The following is a 27,031-nucleotide window of genomic DNA, read 5'->3' as shown; positions in this document are numbered from 1 at the left end:
ATGGTATGCTCTTGTATGCGATTACACGCCGAATTAGTTATCCGTTTCAAAGCAAAAAGCTTTTAACCCACACTCTCAACGCTAAGTTTCCAGCACGTGAAATTGACAGAGAAAAATTGTATGATTAAATACTGTGTAACATTTATAATATTATTAATATTATTCGACGATATAGTATAATATGCAACTGCATAATTTAAATATTTATCGTTTGTCGTGATTTCAATGTATAATTAACAAGATTAATATTTGAAACCTGGTAATATCATAATATGTTTACTATATATTAGTGTTTCAGTAAATCATGGATTAGAATACTAAATATCTAATCAAATGTTTTATTTTTTTACAAATAAATAATTTATTTTTAAGTAAATTCTATAATATTGTCATTTAAGTATGTATATGTAAGCAATCAGGAAAAAACCAAAGATAACAATCTTCAATAAAGTTTGTAATATTTTGAATTTTTTTTTAATATGATAAATAACTGAAATATTTTCTTTCACAATATTATACCTTTAAACGGAATACATAACACGAAAAAATTAACATATTATTATATTTAATCACAAACTAAACTGCAGTGTATATTTTTAGTAGATAAACAGTATCTCATAAGATTTGTTCAAAAACACTCTCTTTGGAGTTTTAACTTAACCACATACTATAACTTCAGTAAAGAGTAGTGGAATTTCCACATATTTAACATCAAACATACAATGATACTATGATTACTTTATGTAATAAATTTTGTTAAATATTGTTCATGTAAAATTACTTGAGTCCTGAACATTATAATTTGTTATGACAATAAAATTACATTTTGATAATGATAACGACGTTTTTCTTAAATAAAAAAATAGAATAATGCCAACAGCTGTTAAAGGTTTAAAAATATGTCAAAAAAGCATTACAATGCTATGGATAATAATTGCTGATTTTTTCGGTTATATGAAATTATAATAAAATTATTGTACTCATTATTCGCACATAAATAAAAAGAAAACATAATCACGATTTGATAGTGCAATATTATTACATATTATTTATATCATATTTAACGGTAAATTACGATTTATGAACCTGCTATATGAATTTAATATACCTATATTACAATCAATGTTGGGAAAAGATAACCATAAAATCATCTGGATAAGATAACAGATAATTCATTCAAAATGTATCTAGATAAGATAAAATACACATACATTTATCTAGATAAAAAAATAGATAATTTTTTTAAGATTATATTATACATAATGTAATTTATTAGTACCTAATAATAATTAGATAATATTTATTAATTAATAAATCCTTAATGTTATTCCTAAACTAAAATAATATACAATAATTTAAATTTTTAATACAACTTGAATAAAAATAAAATAAAAAAATAAAATTGACAATATTTCAGTAAACATTTCTTTTTTTAACTATAATAATATTGGAATTTGGAATCACTACTCTGTTTTCGTAAATTATTGGCTATTTCAGTATTTAAAAATATTCTTGTGACTCGGCGCGGCGCAGTGGCTGAAATCAATTACGCGACGTGATTAAGAGTAAGCAACGGCCGCTGCCACTAGTTCTCGGATGGGTGACCATCCGGGTTCGTTGTGCTCAAAAACCTTGTCACACATACACGTGTTCCTAACCGACCGTACCAACAGTCCCAACCCTACTGCACCAACCCTACCAACCTTACAGGCTAATGACCTCAGTCGTCAAAGCCTTAAAATCTAATAAAAAAAAATTAAAAAAATATTCTTATTATTATATTATTTATCTAGATAAATTACCACAGATAACCATTACATTTATCTAGATGAGATAATTAGATGATTTAATTATTATTATCTAGATAAGATAATTAAAGAAATAATTTTATCTATAAAATTATCTAGATGATTCCCAACACTGATTACAATGTATAAAAAATTTTATAACAAAATCAGTAAACTTTTTTTCGATTGTGCTGGGGTCCTAAAATGGCCAACGGTATTTAAATTATCAACTTCCTAAATATGGAAAATATTCCAAAAGAAATAACAATAATATTATTATTATTTAATTTTTTTTACCATCTACATAGCATGACGTATATAATATATTATATTAGTTTAAATTTATTCAATCCTCATGAATTATATGAAATATTTCTCTTTTATAATTTTTCCATTATACAGTAGGTACCTATATTATATTGTATTTGAAACAATACCTTTTATCCAGTGATTCATCAAGCATGCACACCCCAGTTTACCTTTATTAATGAATAGATTAAAATATTGTATTGATTTAATATGAAAAGGTATACTTAAGAATCATATTCTAATCATAAACCTGTGATGGTATAAGCTTTTAATTTTTTAAATGAAAATCACCGTTTTTCCAGTAACTTGTTAAGCGGAAGACATTTTTAAAAATATTTATGTTGGTAACTAAATGAAAATTCTAGCGAATAGCTTTTGAATTATTTAAGACTGTATTAAACTACTGAAGATAATAGATTTGGGAGATATGGGAGCTATGATGATTTGCTAACTAAAGTAATCCATAACAATCTATTAAGATTTCATAATTTGTAAACAAGGTCTGAATCTAATAAGTACTATATTAAATATTAAATTTATTTTATACCTTGCTAAAACAATTGTTAATAACATTATCATTTATCATAGTATACAGAGTAATTCACCATGCATGCTCACCACCTTTTTCTTCTTCAATAATGCAGTTATTTAAAATCTGATTTTTTAAAATATTTTTTTCAATACATTTTAAGACCATTTATAAAATTCTTGAGATTTTTTGAACTACTTAAGGAGTGTCCTGTGGGGATATACAAATGTCTGTTTTTCTTATAACACCACTATTTAGTAGTAATCTTCTAAAATTTTTTATGTATCAAAATCAAAATTCGTATGAGTAATTTTTGAGTTATTTAACTTTGTGATTTAAGGATAAAAGGTCCATGGTAACGGGTTATAAGATATGGGGGCTATGGTGCACCATGGTGATTTGAAAATTGTAGAAATTGAAATTAGTCTATCAATATTAATAATTTGTAAAAATGGCCCAAGTATAATAAATACTAGATCCAATTTTAAGTCTATTTTATATTTATGTAAAACCATTGTTAAGGACTAGGTATTATCCTTGAAACAAACATTTTAATAACTAAGAAACTACTAAATCGAATTTTGAATTGGGTAGATCAATATTTTCAAAAAAATTATCCACTAAAAAGCTTACAGTAAAAAAGTGAAGTTTTCATTTAAAAAAATGGTGTTTGAGTATATTTTAAAATTCCAAAAATCAGAATTTTTAATAAATTCATTATTAAAGGAAACAATAGGGGTAGCATGCTTGGTAATCACACTGTATACATTATAAAAATGTAGAAGCTACTCGTTTGAATTTTGATTTAGATGGATCAACGTTTAAAGAAAAAAATCTGTTCGACAATTAACTGTAAACAATGCTGCTTCTTGATATAGAGTATAGACCTTGACTATTCCATAATTTCAAAAATCAAAATTTGAATCAGCTAAAAATTCTGTATTAAAGAAAAAATGGGAATGCGCATCCTAAATGATTTCCTTCTGTACTTATAAATTAAAAAAAGGTGGATAAGTGGATGTCGCTCTGCTGTACAGTAGGTTACAAGTGGGTCACTGTAATGGATGGTGTTAAATTTGAATTCAATGATATAATATCATTGTATAAGAAAAACGATTCTGAGCGAAAACGGTCAGTCAGCCTATGATATTACCAAGTATATTTGATGATATTATTGTGAATAAAGTAATTTATATATAACCTATTTACGTGGAGCCTTGTTTTAAATTTTCAATCCTTAGCCATAAAAGTTAAACATTTTATACATTTTTAACTACAAAATAATTAATAAATTTGATAAAAATTGAAAACTGACAATGTCCGTAAACTGCTCAAAAAGAGTTAAAATATTTTCAAAATTTTATGGTGTATAGAAAATGCTAATATAAGTATCTAAAGTCGTTCGTTTTTCAATTACAATAAAATAAGAAAATTGTTACATGAGAAATCAAGTGAATATCAAATGTTGTAAAAATATAAATTTCAGACGCTCATAAAAATTTAATTTAAGTTTCTTGTAGACAATTTTTTTTTGATAAAGGTAGGCAAACTTATGAGTAATCTTATATAAAATTTTCAAATCTTAGATTTAAAAAGAAAAATTTTTATGAATTCTCAACTCAAAATAATTTGCTAATTTTCGTGATTTTTTCGTATTTAGTCAAAATTTGAACTTTAAATGCTTATAAATAAAAACTGTGACTAAGGATTTTTAATTTTTTTCATCTGCCTATGAAACAATAACCTAGGAGCCTTCTATTAAATTTGCAAGCTTTTTTACTCAACAGATAAAATTTTATTGATATTTATAGAAAAAAAAAACTAAAAAAATTGAAGACTGACAATGTCCGTAAACAGCTCAAAAAGAGTCAAAATATTTTCAAAATTTTATGGTGTATAGAAAATGCTAATATAAACATTCAGTCAAAATTTCATGTCCCTACGGTCATTTGTTTTAGAGTTACACCAAAAACCAAAATCGATTTTCTCGAAAACAGATTTTGCGTAAAAATTCTCGTTTTTCCTTAATTTTTCTTTTGTTTTTCACGTCGCTTTTGAAAACTACTGGGAAATTTTTACTTTTGATCCCCCAAAGTACCAACTAGATTCACTTTCCTATCAGAAAAGTTACTGTTGAAAGAAATCCAAGCACTTTTACTGTCCTAAAAGTGATGACAGACACAAAAATAAAAAAATTAAAAATAAATAAAAAATAAAAAAAAAAACACACATCATTGTAAAATCAATACATTCATCGCTTCGCTCAGAATCTAAAAATATATATATTTTATCGCAGAAAATATACTGTACATGATCTAGTAGTAGAAGACCGTAAAATAAAAATAATAATAAATTTAACATGGTAAGTTTTTGCATTAAACCCCGTTTAACCCCGTTAAGGGAATGATAATATTAAATAAAATATTATTAATTTATTATTTCAGTTTCTTAAGGATTTTATTTGTACATTTGTTGTTGAATATGTTGAATTTGAATTATAAAGTAGTGTGGAGGATTATATGTGTCACGTCTTAAAACCTCTGCAGGTACCCAAATCTCACTTAGTGTTTTCATAGCAGTGGCAGGTAATAATCACTTAGTGAAAATTTAAACTAATTTTATTGAAACAAATGTGAATTTCACGACAAAACTCACCTCAAGTTTAGTGTATAACTAGTGCATACTATATAGAAATTAACGTAAAATGCCGTAAACAAAAACACAAATAACAAATTGCAGTCAATCTATGTTTGTGAATCCATTAATTTCATTGAAATACATTCTTGTTATCACTTATAAATAATGTATTACGGTACATTAGTAAGCATTAGTATCTGTCAATATCTTAATTAAGTTAATTGATACCGGTCACATCCACAAACTGTGTTATTCTCCTATCACTAAGTTAAATTAAATTTTAATCAATTTCTATAATTGTTTTTAAAACATTCATTACCATTTACTACTATATAACAATGCATTTGTTTTAATAAAACTGTTCGAATCGTATTATTATTTAAAATTTGTGTGAACTGTACACCATAATAATTGCAAAATTTAAGTTGTGTTTTTACAATGTTGTAAATATTATACAATTATTTATACCGTTTAACCGTTGTATTGTATTTTATTTTTCCTAGTTTTTAAACTCTTTTTGATATTAGTGCTTGGATTTTACCATTAATTGTCCTATATTTAGGTTAGCACATTTTTGGAAAGCGAATTCTGTCCAATAAAGCTTACAGCTACACACATATTATAAGTTATCCTATTTATGGGTCATAAACCTTTTTATACGCTGCGATATCAAAATGCGGCCGAGCTGTCATTTTGAGATTAGGTTTAGGCATAATTCGTGTCAAAATGGGTAATTTGAAATTCTCCTTACACGTAAACAAATTATTCATCTATATCGCTTATATGATGTATCAGCTGTAATCCGTTTTTCCGACCATTGACAAGCGCCTTTTTATAGGTAATATAAGTTTGACATAATTTTAAAATTTTCAGATTTACAAATACGTTTTCTAAAGTATACCATAATATTCACCACCGAAGATTATCTTAACTAATAATAGCTAGTTAATTTAACTTCATTATAGGTAATTTTATCATGGAAATATTATATTTTAACAATAATATTACAATGTGTTATTATAGTAAACAATAATATTGTTTTATAAGTTATAATGAGTAAAAATAACAATATAAATAAAAAAAGTAAACCTGATATATACACCTTGAAAATAATAACCATTTCAAATTGGAATAACCAAAATGTCTGACTTCTCTCCTTTTGTATAAATTTCCAACTTTTGTACAATTATGATCAATCTGAAAATTTTAAAATTCAAATTCAATTTTATCTAAACATTATACAATATTTTTATACCTTTAGTTGTCTTTGTTAGATCATGGTGTTGAATTTCAAAAAAATAACAAACCTACTGATGAATTTCACTTTAAACAAAATTTTATCACTATTTTCATGGAGTACCTATCATCTGTGTCAAATTTTGGATCAATAGAGATGATTTATAAAACTTTTGTGGCATTAAAAAATATTTACAAATAATAAAAAAAAAAGCCGCATTGAAAAATCAATAGTGTTTTTACTGCCTATTAAAATATAAGAATATGTATTATAAACAATAAAAATGAACTAAAATGCAGATATACAAATTTGATAATTATTCGTAAAATATGAATAAAATTAAACATAGTATATTTGAGTTGTTTAGTATGCTAATTGTAAATACCATTGTCCAATGCCCTAAGGTTTAAATTAAAAGAACTAAAAGTAAAAAATATTAAAACATGACTGTGTTAATGTTTATAATACTATCAAAAATACTAGGTATATGTTACACAATAGTAAGTATACAATGATTAATTTGATTATATGGTTAACTACACCTAGACGTATAATATAATATTCATCTGTTATAATAACGTTTTATTTATCTTCAAAATATAATAATTTTAAGAAAGTAATATTATACAATTACACCAAAATAATATGAATTTAAATTTACTAATAATAAATTATACGTGCATTCTACTCTAATGTTTGAATGCTATAAATCGGTATATTAAAAAAATAAAAATAATAAAATCATACATTAACGTTACCTAAATAAAATTAAGATAAAACTAATGGCCTTAACTGTTCTAGCTGTATTTGATCAATAAATAAAAAAAACTTTACTTGCATTTAGATTTAATATATTTATTACAGTTAAAGAATATTGGTGTATAAATATGATTTCAAAAACAAGTTTTGATAATTGTAGATGAAAAAATGAAGTATTGATAAAATGCAAAATCGATTTGGACATAATATTATAATTTTATTTTAACAATAAACAAAATTAAACCCAATTTTTAACCCATTGCGTTTGAAATTTGCTTTTCAATTGTTTTGTCTTAACCGACTAAAAATAACTGTTTCATAAAGTGCGTAATGATGTCTAAATATTTGATGAACGAATTATTTATTTAAAGGTTTAACCCGTAACTATATTGTTTTCTATTTAGTTATTAAACGAGTTTGGGTGTTTTAATAACAACATTTCACCAGCTGCAACATGCGCATTTATGCTGGATGAAAAACAAAATAATAAAGTCCGAACAATCCTATTTAACGGTTATCGTGTACTTTAATTATGTACGTTGTTATAACACGGATAAATTAACGTAAGTATTAAATAATAATATGTAGTAATTTAAAATGTTTGTATCATATCATGATTAATCGCATTAAATACTATATTATTATTTCACAAACAAATTACAAGCATCAATAAATTGTTAATTTCTGGAATCCATTGTAAATTGTATTACTGACTTGTAATTATTGTATTGTTGAGAACTGTGTGGTGTAATAATATTATATCAAGCTGGACAATTTTGGGCGTTGTCGGTCTTATTCATATAACATATCGTCACTGTCGCAAGATCTTATCGTGAAACTAATCAGATAACAATAACGGTGAACAAACAAGCGCAAAATATAATTCCGTTTTTTTCTTTCTACATTTGGTAACTTCTCTTTTTCAAAATTAAATAACGACAATAAAACATTACTTTATTGGTATTTTAACAAATAGATGTATAAAATATATATATCGTAATATTATATTTCTACTGAAATCCGTTGCCGTTTAATAAAATCGACGGTTATTACATTGTTTTTTAATCATAGAAAGTATCCCAAGATACGTATGAAATCAGCAATCAATTAGCTGTCATAAAGACTTTTTTTAGTATAGTAAAAGTAATATCCGCTTCATAGGTAGGAATTATTATCACCTAGGTCCATAAAAGAGAGTTAACGTTAGTTCTTCATTGAAGTGCACTGGTGTAGTGTCTGAAAATGTATTTTCTCGAGTGTGTTTGTGGTCACACCATTGTGCAGGATTGTTATAGAACAACATAAAAATAAACTAATTTTAAAAATAAAACAAGATAACGAACATAAAATCGATAAATACAACAGGTACAAATAGTTTACTTAATGCTGGTTAAATCTATTATGGTAAAGTATTTTATATTTTTCCTATCAAAAATTATAATACATTATAACAATTACAATATGTCTTTAAAGGCGTCGGAGCCGGTGTGTTTTTAATACAAAAACATGTCTCACTGGAAAAACTATCACGCCCTGTAGAATAGTCAGATTTTGTTAATTTTTTTTACATAAAAAATAGAACATTTCGTTGGTTGGATCTATACTCAAATTTCAAAATTATAATTATAAAGTTAAAATATACATTTAAATAATGCACAATATTTGTTGTTTTTTAAACATATTTTTTTCTACTATTTAAAGTAAAATTAAAATTCGGGCTTTCATCTGACCTGAAAAAAGTTCCTATCCTTCAAATAAAAAAATAAAATAATATCAAAATTTGACATATCAATGAGAGTTTTTGAAAGTCATGAAAGTCATTATTATTATTGATATAATACACCGTAACCCACTCCCTCTCCTCTAAATAGGTATCGGGCCGTGGATTTGTGAATAATTATTATCATTAAGATGGCAACTAAAATATAAAATATAATTTTAAATTGTTATGAAATTGTGGGAAAACTGGCAACGACTCCCTTTAGTATTTTCCATTTTCAACACTTAGTTTAAATTACAACATTCATTAATCATAATATATTTGAACCGCCATTAAACAGTCAATATTTTTATTACGTGAATTAAATAATAATTTTTGGTACCTATACATACTTACTACCTAACCTACCTATACATAATTACTAGTTAAACGCGTGAAGCTGTATTAGATTTAATATAGATTTTCATTGAATATGTTAAATGTTGTGGTTATTATGTCATATTATTTTAGATAGTTAAAATAATAATTGGAAAAATATTATGATGGTGACATAATATTTATTTTTATCGATTATAACGTTATGGCAGGTTGGAAATAAGCGTCACATATAATTTACATTAATTATTCATATTATATGACTATAATATTATCTTTCATATTAAATGTTTATAATTATTTAAAGATTTATTATTGTATGTAAGATAATATACTTGAAAACCTAACCTAACCTCTTTATTTTTAATCAAATCAGGCACGTGTTGTATTATTTAAGTTCAACAATTTTACAACTGAAGTCTCTTTTATATTTTATTTGTGGGTAAATCTGATTATACATGTATAATATAATATAGTACATAATTAATAATTATATTAGGTATGAGTAATTATTTTATTACCAATTCCACTTCAATTAATTTTGATAAAGGATTTTTTGTCACAAAAGAGAAGAGCTATTGAAGTTTCAGTTGAAAACAAATTCAATTTACTGCATACTTGTACGCATCTAATTTAAATTTTTGCCATGCTAAGCATGTTTAAAGAAAGCTGTATTCAAAAACAATATCGTTGAACATTTTAAACTATGCATATATTGTTTAATGTTTACAGATTTTTAAATTAATTTCGATAAAAATAACTAATAACGTCGTAAAATGAAAAGATTAGAATAACGAAATAACATTTTTTTTATGTTATAAATTTAATTTTATAGTAGGTATAGTTTAAATGTATAGATTAAAATAATAATCTTCTTGAATAAACTTTGATCATCGTACTGTAACCACGATCAACCCCTATAAGATTATGTTATATTTATTAGATCAGTTATTCAATAAATCCTTATTGCTCATATGATGTAGGAATTAATTCATAAATATACTGAAGTAATGTTTTCAGCGCTAACCAATCGATAGGTAGAAAATATTTTTGTTATCTTCCCACTGTAACTCTTTAAATCTGATATGGGCTAAATAAATCGTCAACAATGCATTGAAGGGATGTTTATCGACGTGTTATTAGACAATTTTTCATTTTCTCGTTGTCGTTTATAGGATGTGTAATACGGAACGCATAAAATGCATTTATTAGAGTGGAAAATCCGTATACAATATACATAAACACACACCCGACGCACATACATTGCACGATTCGCGAGTATAGTTGAAAACTCTGTAGTTTTATTTTTTTCACTCTTGCAGAAAGTCCATGTATATACATATACACATATATAATATGCTCAACTGTGGCCGCGGCGAGAACGCCGTTTCGCCGACGAAATCACTTCGCGAATGTGGGTCGGCCCCGAAACACTGGGTCGTTATCATAACATTTATGGAATTATTTTATACCCCGCCAGCACCGACCCCGATATCGCGTATTTTCGCATCTGTGTGGGTGCATTACTTATATACACTACATATTATACTTATATAAACATATTAATGGCGGTGTAGTCGTGCCGTGCATGTATTTATATCTATATGGATATAACACGACGTATAGTCGCTACAGTGTAGGTTTAGTGCAGTTATAATGTTATTCGCGTGCAGTCGTCACACCGTGGCGGGCGTATTATTAATATACCCATACATAGTATAGTATGATGTGTATATTATATCCACCCACGATACCGGCATATATAATACAATGATATTATTATGCTACACCTTTATTATACGGTACGCGCTCGTGTTGCAGTTGTCCCTCTCGGGATATGCACGCGCGTCGCCTTCGTCGTCACTATAGCCGTCGCACTGAAAGTAAAAAGAAATATATTGATATAGATATATAAATAATATGCCAAAACGTAAAAAGAAATCCCATCCGCTCGTATACGTGCGTATATGATATACATAATATATCATAGAATGCATGTATATAGATATAGAGACCAGACCGGACGATATCGTTTCGGCGTGGCGTATAATATATAATAAACGCGCGCGTGAACTTTGAGAGTGAAAATCCAATTGTCCCCGCCACCGTACACCAGCTCGCGGTATCATAGCGAGGGCCCCACCGTCGTCTGCACCACCGCGTCCAGCAGCAAAAGTATACCCGTCCCCTGAACCCTACCCACCCACCCCGTCAAACTCAACACACACGCACACACGCACGCACCCACACTCTCACACAATCCAACCGACTCTACGCCGCTGCCCCGAGAGGCCGCCCTTTTTCGCACACAACCGGCAGCCACCGTCCGCCTCGTCTTCCCCGTGCCCTGTGCAGGAACGCGTCCAGCCTATTGAACCACGCGGAAAACCCAAATGCGCGGCGGCGAGGGCGGAACTGGAACGCCGCCGCCGTCGCTGGAGCGCCTCTCCGTGACCCCGAAACGATTTGCCCGGGCATCGGCGGCGACGGCGACTATACTATAATACGACGTAGTAGAACACCCACCCCCACCCCTCCCCCACCGGGCCGACCCACTCCTACGACCTGGTAGCACTCACACATAGACACGACCGTTATCATCCCACTACCCTACATACGCACACGACCGCCCAACATTCCCTCCCCACACTCGAAAACGACTCACCTGAACGCGTACGACGGTGTACCGCACGCCGCGATCAAGGCCGTCACCGTATAATTTGCAGTACGTAGGATTTATAGGAATTTTCGCGACGGGTCGTCAATTTCCTGTGCTTAAATGACGTCCACGGCGATAATGCACGACCGTCGACCGTCATTGTAAAAATACGAGTCTTCTAAAGGTGGTGGCAGGGGGGGAAGGTAGTCGCGATTGTACCGTTATTATAATATACCTACAATTATTAAATTCTCTGAGCACGCTTAACATATAACCATATATTATGTAGATATAATACAGAATGAAACCTCTACATACCCGCAGTCTTACGGTCGGTCGCTGAAATTTCGTCCGCTATTCAGAGGTGGCGTCTGTCAGGGGAGGTTTCGCTACAGATTATCGGGTGTGGGAAGACAAAAAAAAAACGAGATATACGCGTACACGGGCCAAACGTGTAGCGCAAACGCCGAGGCTGCCGTCGTCGCCCCGTCAAGGGGCCCGTACAGCCGACGCCACCGCTGGCGCACACAAGGGGCGGGCGAGACAGCGAGCAGCGAGCGAGCGTGCGCGCCGGTCCGGTATTAGAGGTCAGTATTGATCCCGGCGGCGCGCGGCCCGTGTGACTGCACACACAAAAGCGACCCGCGCGCGCGCCACCGCCGCGGCCGCCGCCGTTGTCGCACGGTTGTCGGTTTTCTTACGCGCGCGCGCGGCGGCGGGAAGGCGCGCGATGGCTGGCGGTGGGCGGGCGGCCGGAGGCTTACATACATGCAAGTTCCGGGGACAAGCAGCCGATCCGTGGCAGTCGCTCGTTACCCATCGACGGTGTCGCGCGCAGAATACACCGTGTGTGCGTGCGTGTGTGTGTGCGTGTGTGTGTGTGCGTGTGTGTGTGCGTGTGTGTGATGTGTGTGTGTGTGTGTGCGAGTGTGTGACCGTCCGCCCGCTCGACGCCGGACACTATTTATGATAATAATATCGTAACTACATCTGCACGATATCATATTTTGTATAGTACGGAGAAAAAAAAATTTTTTTTTAATTTTACACACACACAAAATAACTTTAAAACACGCGTAATACAATAATATTATATTATAATATAGTATTTCCTGTTACGTACACAATTCCTGTATAGTATATACATACATTAACGGACGTGCATGTGCACGCGCGAACTTAAGTAATTTACAAGTCCAACGAGGTGTTTGCTACGTAAGAACATAACAAGATATTATACGACGACAACTGCAGCGGAAGTTTTTGTTTCGTCGCGAGTCACCGTCACCGGACCAGGCACGCACTGCAACAATCGGTCACTATATAGGGGCACAGGGCTCATTGGCACGCACGGCGCGCGTCAAGTCGCGCGGCCGGCCGCCGCCCGCGTCCCGTCACGTCTGCCTGCTGATCAAGTCGCTGCAGCAGCAACACCCGCATCGCCGACAACACCGGGACCACCGACTGGCCATGGCCGCGAGGTAACATCGCGCGCGCCGGCCAGATACCTCCCGTGTGGTACGCGGCGACGACGAGACGTTGGCCACACCGTGGTATTTGATGTTTCCGGATCGGACGGCCCCGGCGAGGTACAATGCTTCCGGAAAGGCAATGCTGCGCGCAGCTATGCCCGGTGCAGGCGACGACGATGCCGCCGAAGACCGAGTGCCTGCAAGACCGCAAGTGGTGGTGCTTCCTGCTGTCCAGCGTGTTCACGTTTCTCGCCGGGCTGCTGATCGTGCTCCTATGGCGGTTCTTCGCGTTCCTGTTCACGCGCAAGCAGCCCGCCGAGCTCGCGGCGCCCGGTTGCCCGAACAGCGAGCCCAAGAAGGAGCCGAAGCGGCAGGGCAAACAGGAGTTCGAGGGAACGTTCATGACAGAGGCCAAAGACTGGGCGGGCGAACTGATATCCGGACAGACCACTACCGGGCGGATATTGGTGAGCATCGTTACATAATAATAAATCATTGTCATTATATCATTATCATCGTCTTCATCATATTATAGTCATAGTTACAACGACATTTATAATATAATATTACGCTGTCCCTTGTATAGTCGCACACCTACAACCTAACCCATAAATGATATAGGTGTTCTGTATACTTATATACCTGTATAGTTTATTTCGAAATGTAACTATAATATATAGGTAGGTACTAATGATAATATGATATCTGTATGATGTTCACGATGATGTATATAGGAGGTGTATACGACTTAGTAGAGTAAAAGTACGACTGATGTTGTTCTGTTTTTGAGTGGTTGTGTGAAGATGGCTTTTACAATGGTTATTGTACCGAGAAGTTGACCACGCAAATCGAGTTCTGGAGGGAAAACCACGTGTCGCGAATACCTCTAAACGCAGATCGTGTAATGGGCACAGCGATGTCATCGTTATCGTTGTGCCATAATTAATGTTACCAATGCAATAATTGCAATAAATGCTCGTATATTCGAATAAGGTTAATGTTATTATTTCACTCTGCCGTTCTCTCCTCGGCGCTATCGCAATGAGCTTGAGGGAAAGATATCATATGGATGAATACTACAATATTAATTATTAATTTATCGATGAACATGTCAATGTGCCAAAATATAATATTGTGTTGCCGAGTATGGTTTCCGTGTAAAACGTTTTATACAATATTATAGTCGTGCCAGGTTATCAAAATCTCGAGGGATGCAATTACAGTCCGTTCTATGTTGACATATTGTAAATCGTAAGTCATTAAAGAGGTTAGAATGAAAAAACTATAAAAGTGCGTGTACAAAATATGTATTGGTCATAATCCTCGATTTCGCCTTGGTCATAATAGCGCCTCCCCCCCCCCCCACATTCTGCAGACAACGCTCGTACAGATTACGAGCTGAACATATTTTGGTCCGCTCGCACTCGAGAAAACCGAATTTTCCATCGGCGCCCGCGCGGAAAACGAGGTGCGCCACAAAAAGGTTGCAACATGTCCGCATCCATACGTATATAATACACAATCATTTACAACCTTTAACCCTCCCCCGTGTCCACACTCAATCCGTTTTTTTAACGGCCGTGACCCGTAACACGGTCCCGTCAACCGAGGGCAACGTGTTTGGTTACGAAAAGGGACTATAATCGCAACTCGTGAAAAATGGCGTACTACGACGGGACAAGGTTTTTTATTCAAATAAAACTCGCGGTGACGGTCTGTACCACGTGACGGTAATAATAATTGTGACAGAACGGTGTCTCGTACGTATCGCGAACGCAATGCGTACAATTTATAATAAAACGCGATTAAACAATCACAATATAATATTTTATTATAATACACCGTTCGTCACGAGTACGCAAAGTATTGTGTGTGTGTGTGTGTGTGTGTGTGTTATGTTGAAATTATACAAGAGGTAAAATTATTATTATTTAGTGATGTATTATGACGTACGGTGCCGACAAAATATGTATTATTATTGCTACTAAATATAATATTATTATATTGTGTTATGTATATTTTTTTTTTTTTGACGAGACAACCATAATATTATAACCCACTGCCGAATACGGTAAAATAAAACGTAATAGGTCGCGTGCAGATATCTCGGCTAACGTGTTTAAAGTAATTCCGTATCACTTTCCCGGGATTTTTTTTTTTGCACTGCTTTGTTTTTTCGACGAATTCGTGGCTGCTTATAAAAGTTTTGGTTCCGAGAATGAGCGCAAAAGTTGAGTTATAACTGCACAACGTAGTTACTCGAACACACACACACAATTTAACCGCCGCCAAAAATTAAATGTATAGTGTTTGTGTTTTAGGACTGTCGAAACTTTTAATTGTATTTATCTTTATAAAGTATAACAACATTATAATACACAACACAAAAGATAATAATATTATTATATTTTCAACTTTTCCAACTATTAAAAGTAGGTAGCCGCCAGCTGGTTTTATATTATTATTATGTGTTTTGTTAATCAAAACGCTATTCGACTATGTACCATAATAATATTCATATTAGTAGCTCGTACGAAAAAATATTAAGTGGTTAGTCTGATGACTTATAAACGAATAATCTATAGCATATTATAATATAAATTAAGAACTTGAGTCATAAAACAATTTTAACAATACTGTTAAGTAATCCAAGTTAAAAACTTTAACAAACTCGTGATTTTTATCACTATAAAATGTATAAGAATAACAATCAGAAGGTAACTTATTCGATACGACAAACGGTTGTATTATAATATAATATGGGTATAATATGGAGTTGTTTAATCAGCATTGGCAAATGACAATTATAATTTATATCGTTTGTTTTTCGACTATAAAAATTTACAGATAATGATGATTAAACTTCATATTCTTAAATGACCTAATTTATCACTTATAAATAATATTTATTCATTTATTTATTATAATAGTAAACGGGATAGGCCCTTGACATTTATATAACATTAATAATTAATAATAATAATACACTATTACATACATAATATTGAACAGATAATAATATAATACAAAATAATTAGACACAAGAAGTTGTTTGGATGTAATCTATAAATGGATCCATTAGCAAATATCATCATACGCAAAATGGGTTCATCATATAAATAATTTTTCGCACAAAACGGGACCCGGAAAGGAGAAAAGTCGCGCAAATTAGCACCGGGAACATAAAAATTAATTCTCTCTAACAAATCTGGAGCGTCAACTTCCCCACTCAAGAGTTTCAATAAGAAAGCCAAGTTAGTCTTTATTCTTCTAGCACTCAACGTCTCCAAATTTAATTTCACTAAACTGGTGTATAATCGTGTGGAAGGCAGTCAATATGCAGTACAAAAGAAGCATATTTTAAGAATTTACGCTGAACACGCTCGATTTGGCAAGAGTCACGTAAGTTCTGAGGGTCCCAGATCACTACACCGTATTCGAGGTGGGATCGTACAAATTCACAATAAAGCGCTTTTAAAGAACTACACATATTGAACTCAGATGAAATTCTTTTTATGAAACCAAGCATTAATATTATAATGATTTTAAAATCAATACACTAGTCATATATTATTATATTATATTATATTCCTATGGATTTTTAAATACTTTATTAAAGTCTTCTTAAATAGTGAATCTTTACCACGTTAATTATTCAATTCTCAAATATCTATTCGTTTGTCCTAAAATATTAATAGTATAGGTACATACACAATAAAATAATGTGATCATTGATAGTAATATTATATACAATATTATGGTGTGTAAAAGTTACTTTTTCAAATAGACCTTTTCTAAATTTTTCCAAAAAAAAAAAAAAGTGGTTCCAAATAATCTAAGTACCTATTATCAAACATAAAATAAGATATAATGTAATATAAATTAAGTTTTTGTAGTACGTTAAGTGTTGATAAATTAGTTCGGTATGGATAATAAAATATGTTTTTTTCGACCATACGGGTTCCGTAGTTGATGATATTGGTACGGTGTTTTATATGTTATATTTTCACAGCCGTCGGTTTGAATTTATGAGTTTTCTTTGTGCGCTTTCGATGAATGGAGAATCGTATTTTACGGCTCAATAAAAATAAAAGGTACGACGAAAAATAAAAGATTCTATTTGAATAATATTATATAATTTTCTGAATGGCGGACCCCCTATCGATTAACCTTTTTTTAAAAAAAAAAATTAAATTCATTCAAAGTGAGCAATTTTTTTCATCCTATAGCGCGGCAGTTATTCGCACTATAGCCATTCAGCGGAATGATAATGAACAGTTAAAAACGCCATTCCGGTATTAATGTTTCATGAAAGGTTCGATTAATTAACCGTTTGCTACAATAATACAAGTTCTACACATTAATATGCATGTACCTACCTGTGCAGTGTACACATTTACCTAGGTACACGGTCGTTTAATTTCAAATTGTATCCGATACGTTTCAACGAGCAAAACGCGCGTAATTATTATGTTTGCGAAAATCGTGTACTGTGCGGTATTATTCAAACTTCATTCTCGTTGAACTACCCACGTACTTTATGACTGGAAATAAATCAAGATCTATTATTATACGCGACTATTATCGCGTAATAACAGACACATTAACACAATACCTACCGACTCGGCAAGATACCATAAAACATGTCCGTAGACCGCAATTATTATTGTGGTTTATAAACCGCTAACACCATTACGCGTATAATATTATTATCATTTTCTCGTTATATTAGAATATTACCATCGTAATTATTATCCTATTGTATTTTTGCTCATTATTATAAATCTTTATAATATTATCGTAGGTCGAAGTCGGTATTTGACCAATACTTTATCAACAATGCAAGTATCGTTTAATAACGTAGTGACAGCTTGCAATATTTTTCACTTTTGACATTCCAATTTCCAATGCAAGTTAGCGTAATATTATAATATAGAGCATTAGAGCGTAATAATGTAATGGACGTTAGCCGTTAGGTATAATATCGATATGAGTCGAAATGTTTACAATATTATAATGTTCTGTACGAAGATGATTTTAAAAGTTTTCGATCGAAGAAAATTTATCTTATGGTTGATGCTGGATTAAAAACAATAATTATAAAGTTCTCGGCGCATATCCAAAATTCAAGGTGCTTAGACATTTTTCATGCTGTGATTTTATTTTTAGAATTGTCTCTTTTAATTTTAGCTATATACATTAGACATTAATATATATAATAATATATGTTACAAAATATTTTAAATGAACATTTTGCTTATTTTTAATGGTTTTTAAATTAGTTACAAGATATCATTTTTTAGTATGTCGTACAAATATCGAAATTTACTAAGAAATTTCAATTTATTCTTTAAATACTAAAACTTGATGAAATTGAGTTAGTATTCTATAATACATAATATGCAAATCTTATTTAATGGATTTATTATCGCAATCTATAAATTAAACATAAATAATGATTAAAAATACTTCTATTAGTTCTTACGAACAGAATGATGTTATAATGTAACAAAATATTAACTAAGTATTTTAAAATCGCACTCACTGACACGGGAGTTAATTCGTTTTTTTTCGTAAAATGTTTAAGTCATTCTAGCTAGGTATACTTGCCAGAAAATAAAATAGTTCAATTATAAATACAATACAATCAATCTTCATTATAAACAAATATAATTCAAGAATCCATATTAAAAAATAATAATAAAAATGTGCTTTAAAAAAAACTACGTACATCATGTTACTATAGACATAAAATATATTATTCAAGATATCGAAAATTATAGAAAAATATTATAATTGTTTATCATAATATTCACGTTTTATATAACATTGAACATTTTTAAAATTATGTTACTAAAAACAATGTTTTTACTAACTTTTAATAATTAATTAGTAAGATGAGTTCTAAATAATTAATACATAATAACACAATAGTTCTTAAATATAAATCGCGCTTTAAATATTTTATTTCTTTTATTAACATAATATTATTTTATAAACATTATCAAGAACGTTTTTGATTTAAAACGATTCCGTATTCTGTTGATGACTTGATGTACAATTATGTGTGGAAATCTAATATTTCATGATCCCACGTCATACGTGCCCATCTTGGGTACCAACATTATTATATTAATGTTTTATTAGATTCAACCTCTTCTCGAAACAATACAATATTGAATAACCATTAGCAGATGATTAATTGACTTGGGGCGTATGTATGAATAATGTTGTCATGAACGGTCGATTGAATATTGAATATTTATTTTTGTTGTCTGTATACCAAAATAACAACCTACAATCGTAACTTGGCAACTGCAAAACATCTATCGTGCACAGAATGATAAAACTCTATTTGTAAGTTTTTTTTAGTACAGCAAAACTTACTAATGGTTATCAATTTATAAATCATAATTGCAAGCTGTATCGCAAACATGAAATTTTATACTACACAGTGAATGGGTTAAGCAATAAATAATTAAATAACAATTAATTATTGACCAAAAAATAGATATCTACATGTAAACTAGGCCAAATTACCGATGTAAAGATTTCGTTTTGTTTGTTTTTGTGAAATATACTATCGCGTGATAGTGTAAAAAAACAACTTAACTATTAACTACTTAAAATAAATACATGTCTCTAATCGATTTCGAATACGGGGAAACACTATAATTTGAAAAATAATATAACAATGTACATAACTACGTAATACCTAAAGGCTAAATTACATATTACCTATTTACTATTATAAAATTGGTGTTCATCATCATACATTTTTTTTACTCAATAGTGCAGAGTGTTAAGGTTGAAATCACAAGTTGTTTATACTACGAACAATGCGGTGTTTTGGCTTAACAATGTCATTATCTCGGAGAGTAGCAAGTCGTTTTCTGTTATCTGGGAAACAAATGTGACAAAATATATTTTCCAGTTTAATGATATTACGAGAAGCGCGGGAGCGACATGGTATAACTACTGGTGCGCACTTAGGTATGTACGAGAGATAGGACGGACCACAACAGATGACCTCTTGAAAGAAAAAAAAAAAACTCCAAACAGATTCCAACAACGCATTCGTCACAATCGTTTGTTTGGCAGCCGTTGTAGTGAAAATCCCCGCGTACATTTAAATGTAACTCGTACAGGTATCCATTGTTCACGAACAAACGGTTTAATGATTTCAACCCCGGAGCGACGTCATCATCTGGAGTATTTTTTAAAAGACACTTAAGTGGCGTATATAAGACCTCCGGTTTATTCTAGAGTATTTTATCATACGGTGCGATGAAGCGCATTCAATTTTTACGCAATATTTATAACACGGTTTCGACTTCATCATCAAAATGTGGTTGTAGTTTGTGATTTTTTTTTTTCTAACGACCCACACACGTAACTGAAGACCAGACGTATATCTGAATCGCTTGTAAGATCCCGTTGATCAATTGAAATGTAGATTTTGTAAAGTCGGCTTTGAAATCTAGTTTCTATGTACTCTGCAAAGTTCGACTTATTACCCATCACTCGAAAGATATTAAGTTACAAAATCGAATATTATTGCAATGTATTATGTCGTTATGGTTATTTTTATTGTGTGGAATAGTGAACTAAAAAATCATTACTTTTTGCAGGTATATTATTTATTCGTGAAAATATCAACGCTATGTTCGTGTATATAATAATTAATTTCCTTTCCACTTTATAGTAGTTTATGTTATAAATGCTTGGTTATCAAATATAATTATTCAATGTTATTGTACCCATTTTGCTCAATATATATTGTGCTGTTTATTATGTACTAAAATTAACGTTCGTTTTATTTCTCTCTTTTATTAAAAAAAAAAAGATTTCATCAACGTGCATAGAAAATTTAACTTCCCAACATTTTTACTATAGGTACTTACACATTATGGTTTGTGTAAAGAATCTCCAACAAGGTATAATATTATAATATAAACTCAAAACGACGCTTGATTACTTTTTAAATGCTTCATATTTACGTTACCGAAGGTCATCTATTTCTTTGCAATATCAGTGTTATAATTATAGGTATGTGTTCACGGTGATTCCAACTCGAAAATTGATACACATTAGAGATTGCAAATGTTTTAAATTCAAATTTTGAATTTTCCATCGTGTTAATAATTTGTAGAACAAAATACGCGTTGAAAGGTTTAAATTTAATAAAAACGGAGAACAATACAATAATTTATAATATAATACCGACGCGCAGTATATTATGTTTATATAAATGGAGTGAAATCGCTATTTCGAGGGGAGTGTCTGAAACAAATAATAATAAAATGCGAGAGCGTAGAGGGAAAAACACACACACACGTATATATAATATACATAAAATACGATGGAAAAAAAACATAATATATTATATATAAATACGACAACGGATGAGAGCGTCTTCTGTATTTCCATAAAAATTCTAAATCGATGAAACACGCCGTTGTGACGAAAAAAATGCAACGTGTGTGTGATAGATCCGACGAAAATGTGTCTGTTATCATTTGACGACGACGGGTCTTTCCTACCAGCCGTCCGTCTTACCAACAGGATTAGGAGTATAAAGGGGTATGGGCGGCGAGGGGAAGAAATTAAAAATACAAATCGAACGACGTCGATTGGCCATGGATGAAAAGACTCGGAGCAGGAGGAGAGGATTAGGAGAACGGTGGGGTTAGTTGTAGTGGGGTTGGGGGGAGGGGGGTAGTGGGAACACGTCTCAGGGAAGTTACACGCGCTCGAAGGCTGTCATGTTTAAGTACCGCATTTGGTTTTACATAATCCCCACACATTCGCCCACGCACACACACATGCCCACATTGGCATACATACATATACACACAGATGCGCGGGCGTGCGTGTGCGCACTCTGAATGTAGGTTACACTTGTTCCAGTTGTGAGGGGTAGTTTGGCCGGTGGGGCGGGGCACCACCCCCGCGCGCTCGAATCGATCGATCGGTTTTTTAGCGGCCTCTGCCGAGTCGTGAGCGCCCGTTGTACGTTTATTTTTATTTCCCCCCCTCATCCAGTTTGCAAATCGTCGCATACCAGTGTGCATTATACCTGCAGTTGTATAATATGTGTCCCCGGTCGTGTGTTTGTGTGTATGTGTTAAAGAACAAATTCCATGGGGTGCCCGTCGAATGAACGACGATGACACTATGTATAACAATATATAATATAATATGATAATAGAGATAGACGTACCGCCGTGGAACGTCGTCGTGACCCTTTTATGGCGTATAACGCGTGTGTACCTAAGTTGTTTTTTTTTTGTGGCCCACGAAGAAAACGACAATAAGGTCGTATCCGTTCGTCCCCTGCCCGTCGTATATTGGACTTATCGATTAAACGTCTTTTTGGGCGGTTTTTATTTTGGCTCGACCGAGAAACCCCTCTTCGCACTCCATCCATGTCCGGGTTACTGGGATTTTAAAGGCCCGGGACACAGGTAGACCGGAAATTCAAATTTGTTTCAGGTCCATAGTATAATGGCTGCACAGAATAACCACATTTTAATAAATCTTTCACGATATTCTTTTCACTTCGCCTATAAAATACTTTCTTAGCCCAAGCATAATATTACCATGTTGTGTAAATATTTTTTTATTAAATGATAATAATATCATCGTGGTGATAATCAATGACCAGTTTATCAAAAATTAAACAGGTGCTCTATAATATGTGGACATGGTTAATAACTAAAAATTAATGAAACCATAATTTTACATCTTTAACCAAACGGACAAAATTCACTACACATCTTTAGGGCTTAGCTACACAATGTAGTGGGCTCCGTATATAAATAATGCATGCAGTAATCCACGTTTTCCAAATTTTTCTGTAGATCAAAAACTAAATTTAACCGTACGTCCTCTCCTCTCTGGACGATTTCTGTTTGAGCGGGATGGTACCCTTTTCGACCCCTAACAGCGTAATCGAGCAAACGCCGCTAAAGAGCGTTCGACCGGAAAACAAATAACCACCAGCGCCACCACACGCGCACCCCCGCCTATGACACGTAAATATAATGCGCAAAACAAAACAAAATCACCGCTTGACACGGAATGTCCATTATTATATTTTATAACACACAAAGACGGAAGCTTTAAAACTATAATACCCTTATACGCACACCGTGCGTTTGATTTTATGAAGTACGTTGTGGGGAGAGGGCGGGTCGTGGAACGCCGAGGACGTTTCTATCTGAGCGGAACTTCACCCGAAAAATAACCTTTTCCTTTTTCTCGTACACAAAACCTTTCCGAATGAAAATGAATAAGGAAATAAAGATGGTGTTGTTTCTAAAAGTTCTTGTCCATTTTATATTGAAAAAATTTAAGATGGCTATTATTTTCGTTTTCTCTCTCTCTCACTGACCCCGCGGCCTCATGTTATCGTAGCGAATTTGAGTTGATCAAAACCATTGCTTTATTAATGGTTTTATAAATATGAGCGAATAATTGATATATAATATCTTCAAACTTAAAGTCAAGAACATTATCTGTGTTTGAACGGTGGCTATTTTTACGATATTTCAATTTTTATGCAAGTTATGATTATTTTTAATAATAAAATTTAAAAATTTATAATAATAATATATCACAAAACAATATCAAAATATAGTAAAAACATACAAACGTCAAACACGGTTAGTTTTCTCAACTTATAGTTTGATAATAGGTCAATTTTCTCTAATATATAACTATATAATATTAATGCTAACAACTCAAGATTGGTTCATGCTGAATGTAATTTTGCCATGCTTCATTTGGGTCAGAGAGAAAAGAAATATAGGGCACAATTATAGTTCTCTATATTAATATAGATCGCATATATTATATATAACCATTTTTACATATTATTTTGTTGATACTTTTAGTGTAATTCCCATGAATTTAGGTAGGTAAATGAGTACCTACCTAATATAGTTACCTATGTACGTAAATATACAGCTACGAAACTAAAGTTAGTATTTAATTTAAAATGTGAGTAAACGGACATACATAATAAATTATAAAATATTGAATGCATTGCAAATTGCAATATATCAGAACGGTAGTTCGTAATTAAATCACGTACCAATTAATGTATTGTAGTTTTAAACTTCATAAAATATAATATAATAAAAAAATAATAAAAAAAAAAACAATATGAAAATATAATAAATAATAAAAAAAAAATAAATAAAATATAATATGTTGTGAAAGTTTATCAAAGTTATACGTACCTAGCCATCGAGAGGTCTATAATGTAAGTTCAATGCAAAATTTTAGCAAACATTGGGAGTATTGGGACCATAATATCTCCGTTTTTTTTGTGGCTGATGAAGATGTAGCGGCCGAAAAGATTGAAGTTGTTTTTAGTCGAAAATAAAACGGTGACTCCCATTTCGAGCATTCAATCACTTCGAAGTTATATAACATTTTCTTCGTTCCCCGCACGCAGTGTAATAATATTTTGCTATCGCATTACTGTTTCTTATATCGCATATAATAATATAATGTTAGGTATAATTTATAATAAACTAATTGAAAAAAAACACCCGACAGCGCTGTCAACGTTGATTATGACGAATTACCATAATTAATTTTCTTGTCGTGGTTATTTGGGGGCTATTAATCAAACGTGGAAAATCGCTCGATCGGTCGGTTTCGCATTGGCAAACCACGACTGATGGTCGTGTGTATTATCTATTAGGACCAGGGTTAGGAGGTAGGTACCTTCCTGCTGCCACCGTATACCATACGTCCTAAACCCGTCCATCGCGTACGCCAACGAGTGCCAATTGATTGATATAATAAAATATTGTTGAAGCCTTGAAGGTACCTACGTGATTTGTTTTCATTCCTAGACCTCCCCTACACCGAAACGCGCTCCGTATACCTATACCCTCGACGTCAAGATGATCGATGACGATGTCATATACCGTGGTTGCAAACATCAAGGAACATCGAACGGCCGGGAAACTGAAAAAAACAATTTTGTTATTCGTATTATTCTTAATAAAATATTATATTGATGGTGCTTAAGTCGTGCAGCACTTGACAGTATTAAAAACTTTACGTCTCAAAATCCACCAAATCTATTCGGAATCCGAGAAAACTCCGTCCGTCAATGTGATTAGTATCTATATTTTTGTAGATGCGCATTATTTCGTAGGTACATTATAATAAATGTTGATACTTTGATACTTTCCACGTATATCAACTTTTAGGATTTAACTTTTTATGAGATACTTTTTGTGTCTTTCTTGGCTCCCGGGTTTATACGTACTATCATTTTGAGTCATCATTATCATCGTTTATGTTTCTTCTGTTATGTGCCGTATGGCCGTTCTATATTTAACTGACAATTATTACTGTTTTATAAGAATTTCAACAACCAAAATGTATTAAACTTTCAAGTTTGTACTTTATGAAAAATATTTTCTATAACCTATTTTTTTTATTCAAGATGTTACGCCCTAACCTTACTATTGTCTGTATTAAACGTGAACCCGTATACCTACACGATTCATTATGGCATAGTAAATAGTGTTGTCATTTACAAACATTAATCTCTCAGATCATATTTTATGTTCTAAATATCAATATTACGATAGTACCTATTATATAGTTTTGTTTCACGTTAAAAAATACGTTTTATTTACTCTACAACTCAATTTTTTTATGCAAACATCGAAAAACAAATGCGGCTCATCAGTCAAAAATTATCTGCGCAAAATCATAAAATGATAATATCGTAAATGATTATAATAAGTAATTTAGCTGCACAATGACATCTAGAACGTATGAAGTATAAAAAATTACGTTAAGAACTACGGACGAAAGCACCGGCTCCGAAATCTCTTTGATTACATTAACCGAAGTCGAAATATTATTATAATATTATCACCTACCTACTATGGTTTTACGGAATTATGCAGTCGCGAAGAACGCGACATTGCCAAGTCTCGCAGAAATGACTTCGCTTCGTGCAGTCACGTTATTTAATGAACTCGGCGTAACCCCGTTGATAAATTAATATCGCAATAAACTACTGTTACGAATCGTTCGCATTCCACGTGGGTGTGCGTTTCCAGGTAAACAAATCTAATAATAATATCGTGCGGTGGTTATTTATGTACGAACCACTGCCACGAGGTTTATATACCGAATTGACACTATACCCGTACCGAACGTTGCCGTCGCGATGTTCGGGTTTTATTTTATTTATTTCCCCCCGTTATTTCGCGGAGGATAAATATTTGCGAAAACGGAAAAACCTCACTAGAAATTCAAATCAACCGCGCAGGTGCATCCCAAGACGTAAGACTACGTCTAGCTATTAGGTACACGCGACTCGCAATTTCGCGTTGTTAGAAGCGACGATTCCGAGTCAATGACGTCCCGCGTCTAATATTATTGTCATCGTAGGTGAGCGTTTTATCGGGTCGTTACAGAGGTATTATAGGTACGCTCGTTTCGCCACCCCGATTTATCTGTACGCGGTATTATTGTTGCAGAAGTGTCTTGCCACGGGTTTTTAA

General features: G+C 32.4%; 1 protein-coding gene across 4 annotated transcripts in view; it reads left to right on the top strand.

Annotated features, from left to right (window-relative positions):
* The first annotated feature begins 12,625 nt into the window (after positions 1 to 12,625).
* Positions 12,626 to 27,031, top strand: part of LOC132951649 (calcium-activated potassium channel slowpoke) — a 74,431-nt gene continuing 60,025 nt past the window's right edge. For 3 of the 4 annotated variants that reach the window (XM_061023472.1, XM_061023470.1, XM_061023473.1), the window contains exon 1: positions 12,627 to 13,951. In XM_061023472.1, the coding sequence (XP_060879455.1) occupies positions 13,607 to 13,951 (345 nt within the window). In that variant the 5' untranslated portion in view covers positions 12,627 to 13,606. Of the gene's footprint in view, positions 13,952 to 27,031 lie in introns of all 4 variants that reach the window. The other variant, XM_061023471.1, reaches the window with a different exon arrangement.

This window comes from Metopolophium dirhodum, chromosome 9 (assembly GCF_019925205.1).
Source record: "Metopolophium dirhodum isolate CAU chromosome 9, ASM1992520v1, whole genome shotgun sequence".
NCBI lineage: Eukaryota > Metazoa > Arthropoda > Insecta > Hemiptera > Aphididae > Metopolophium > Metopolophium dirhodum.
This window is presented reverse-complemented; position numbering and strand designations above follow the sequence as displayed.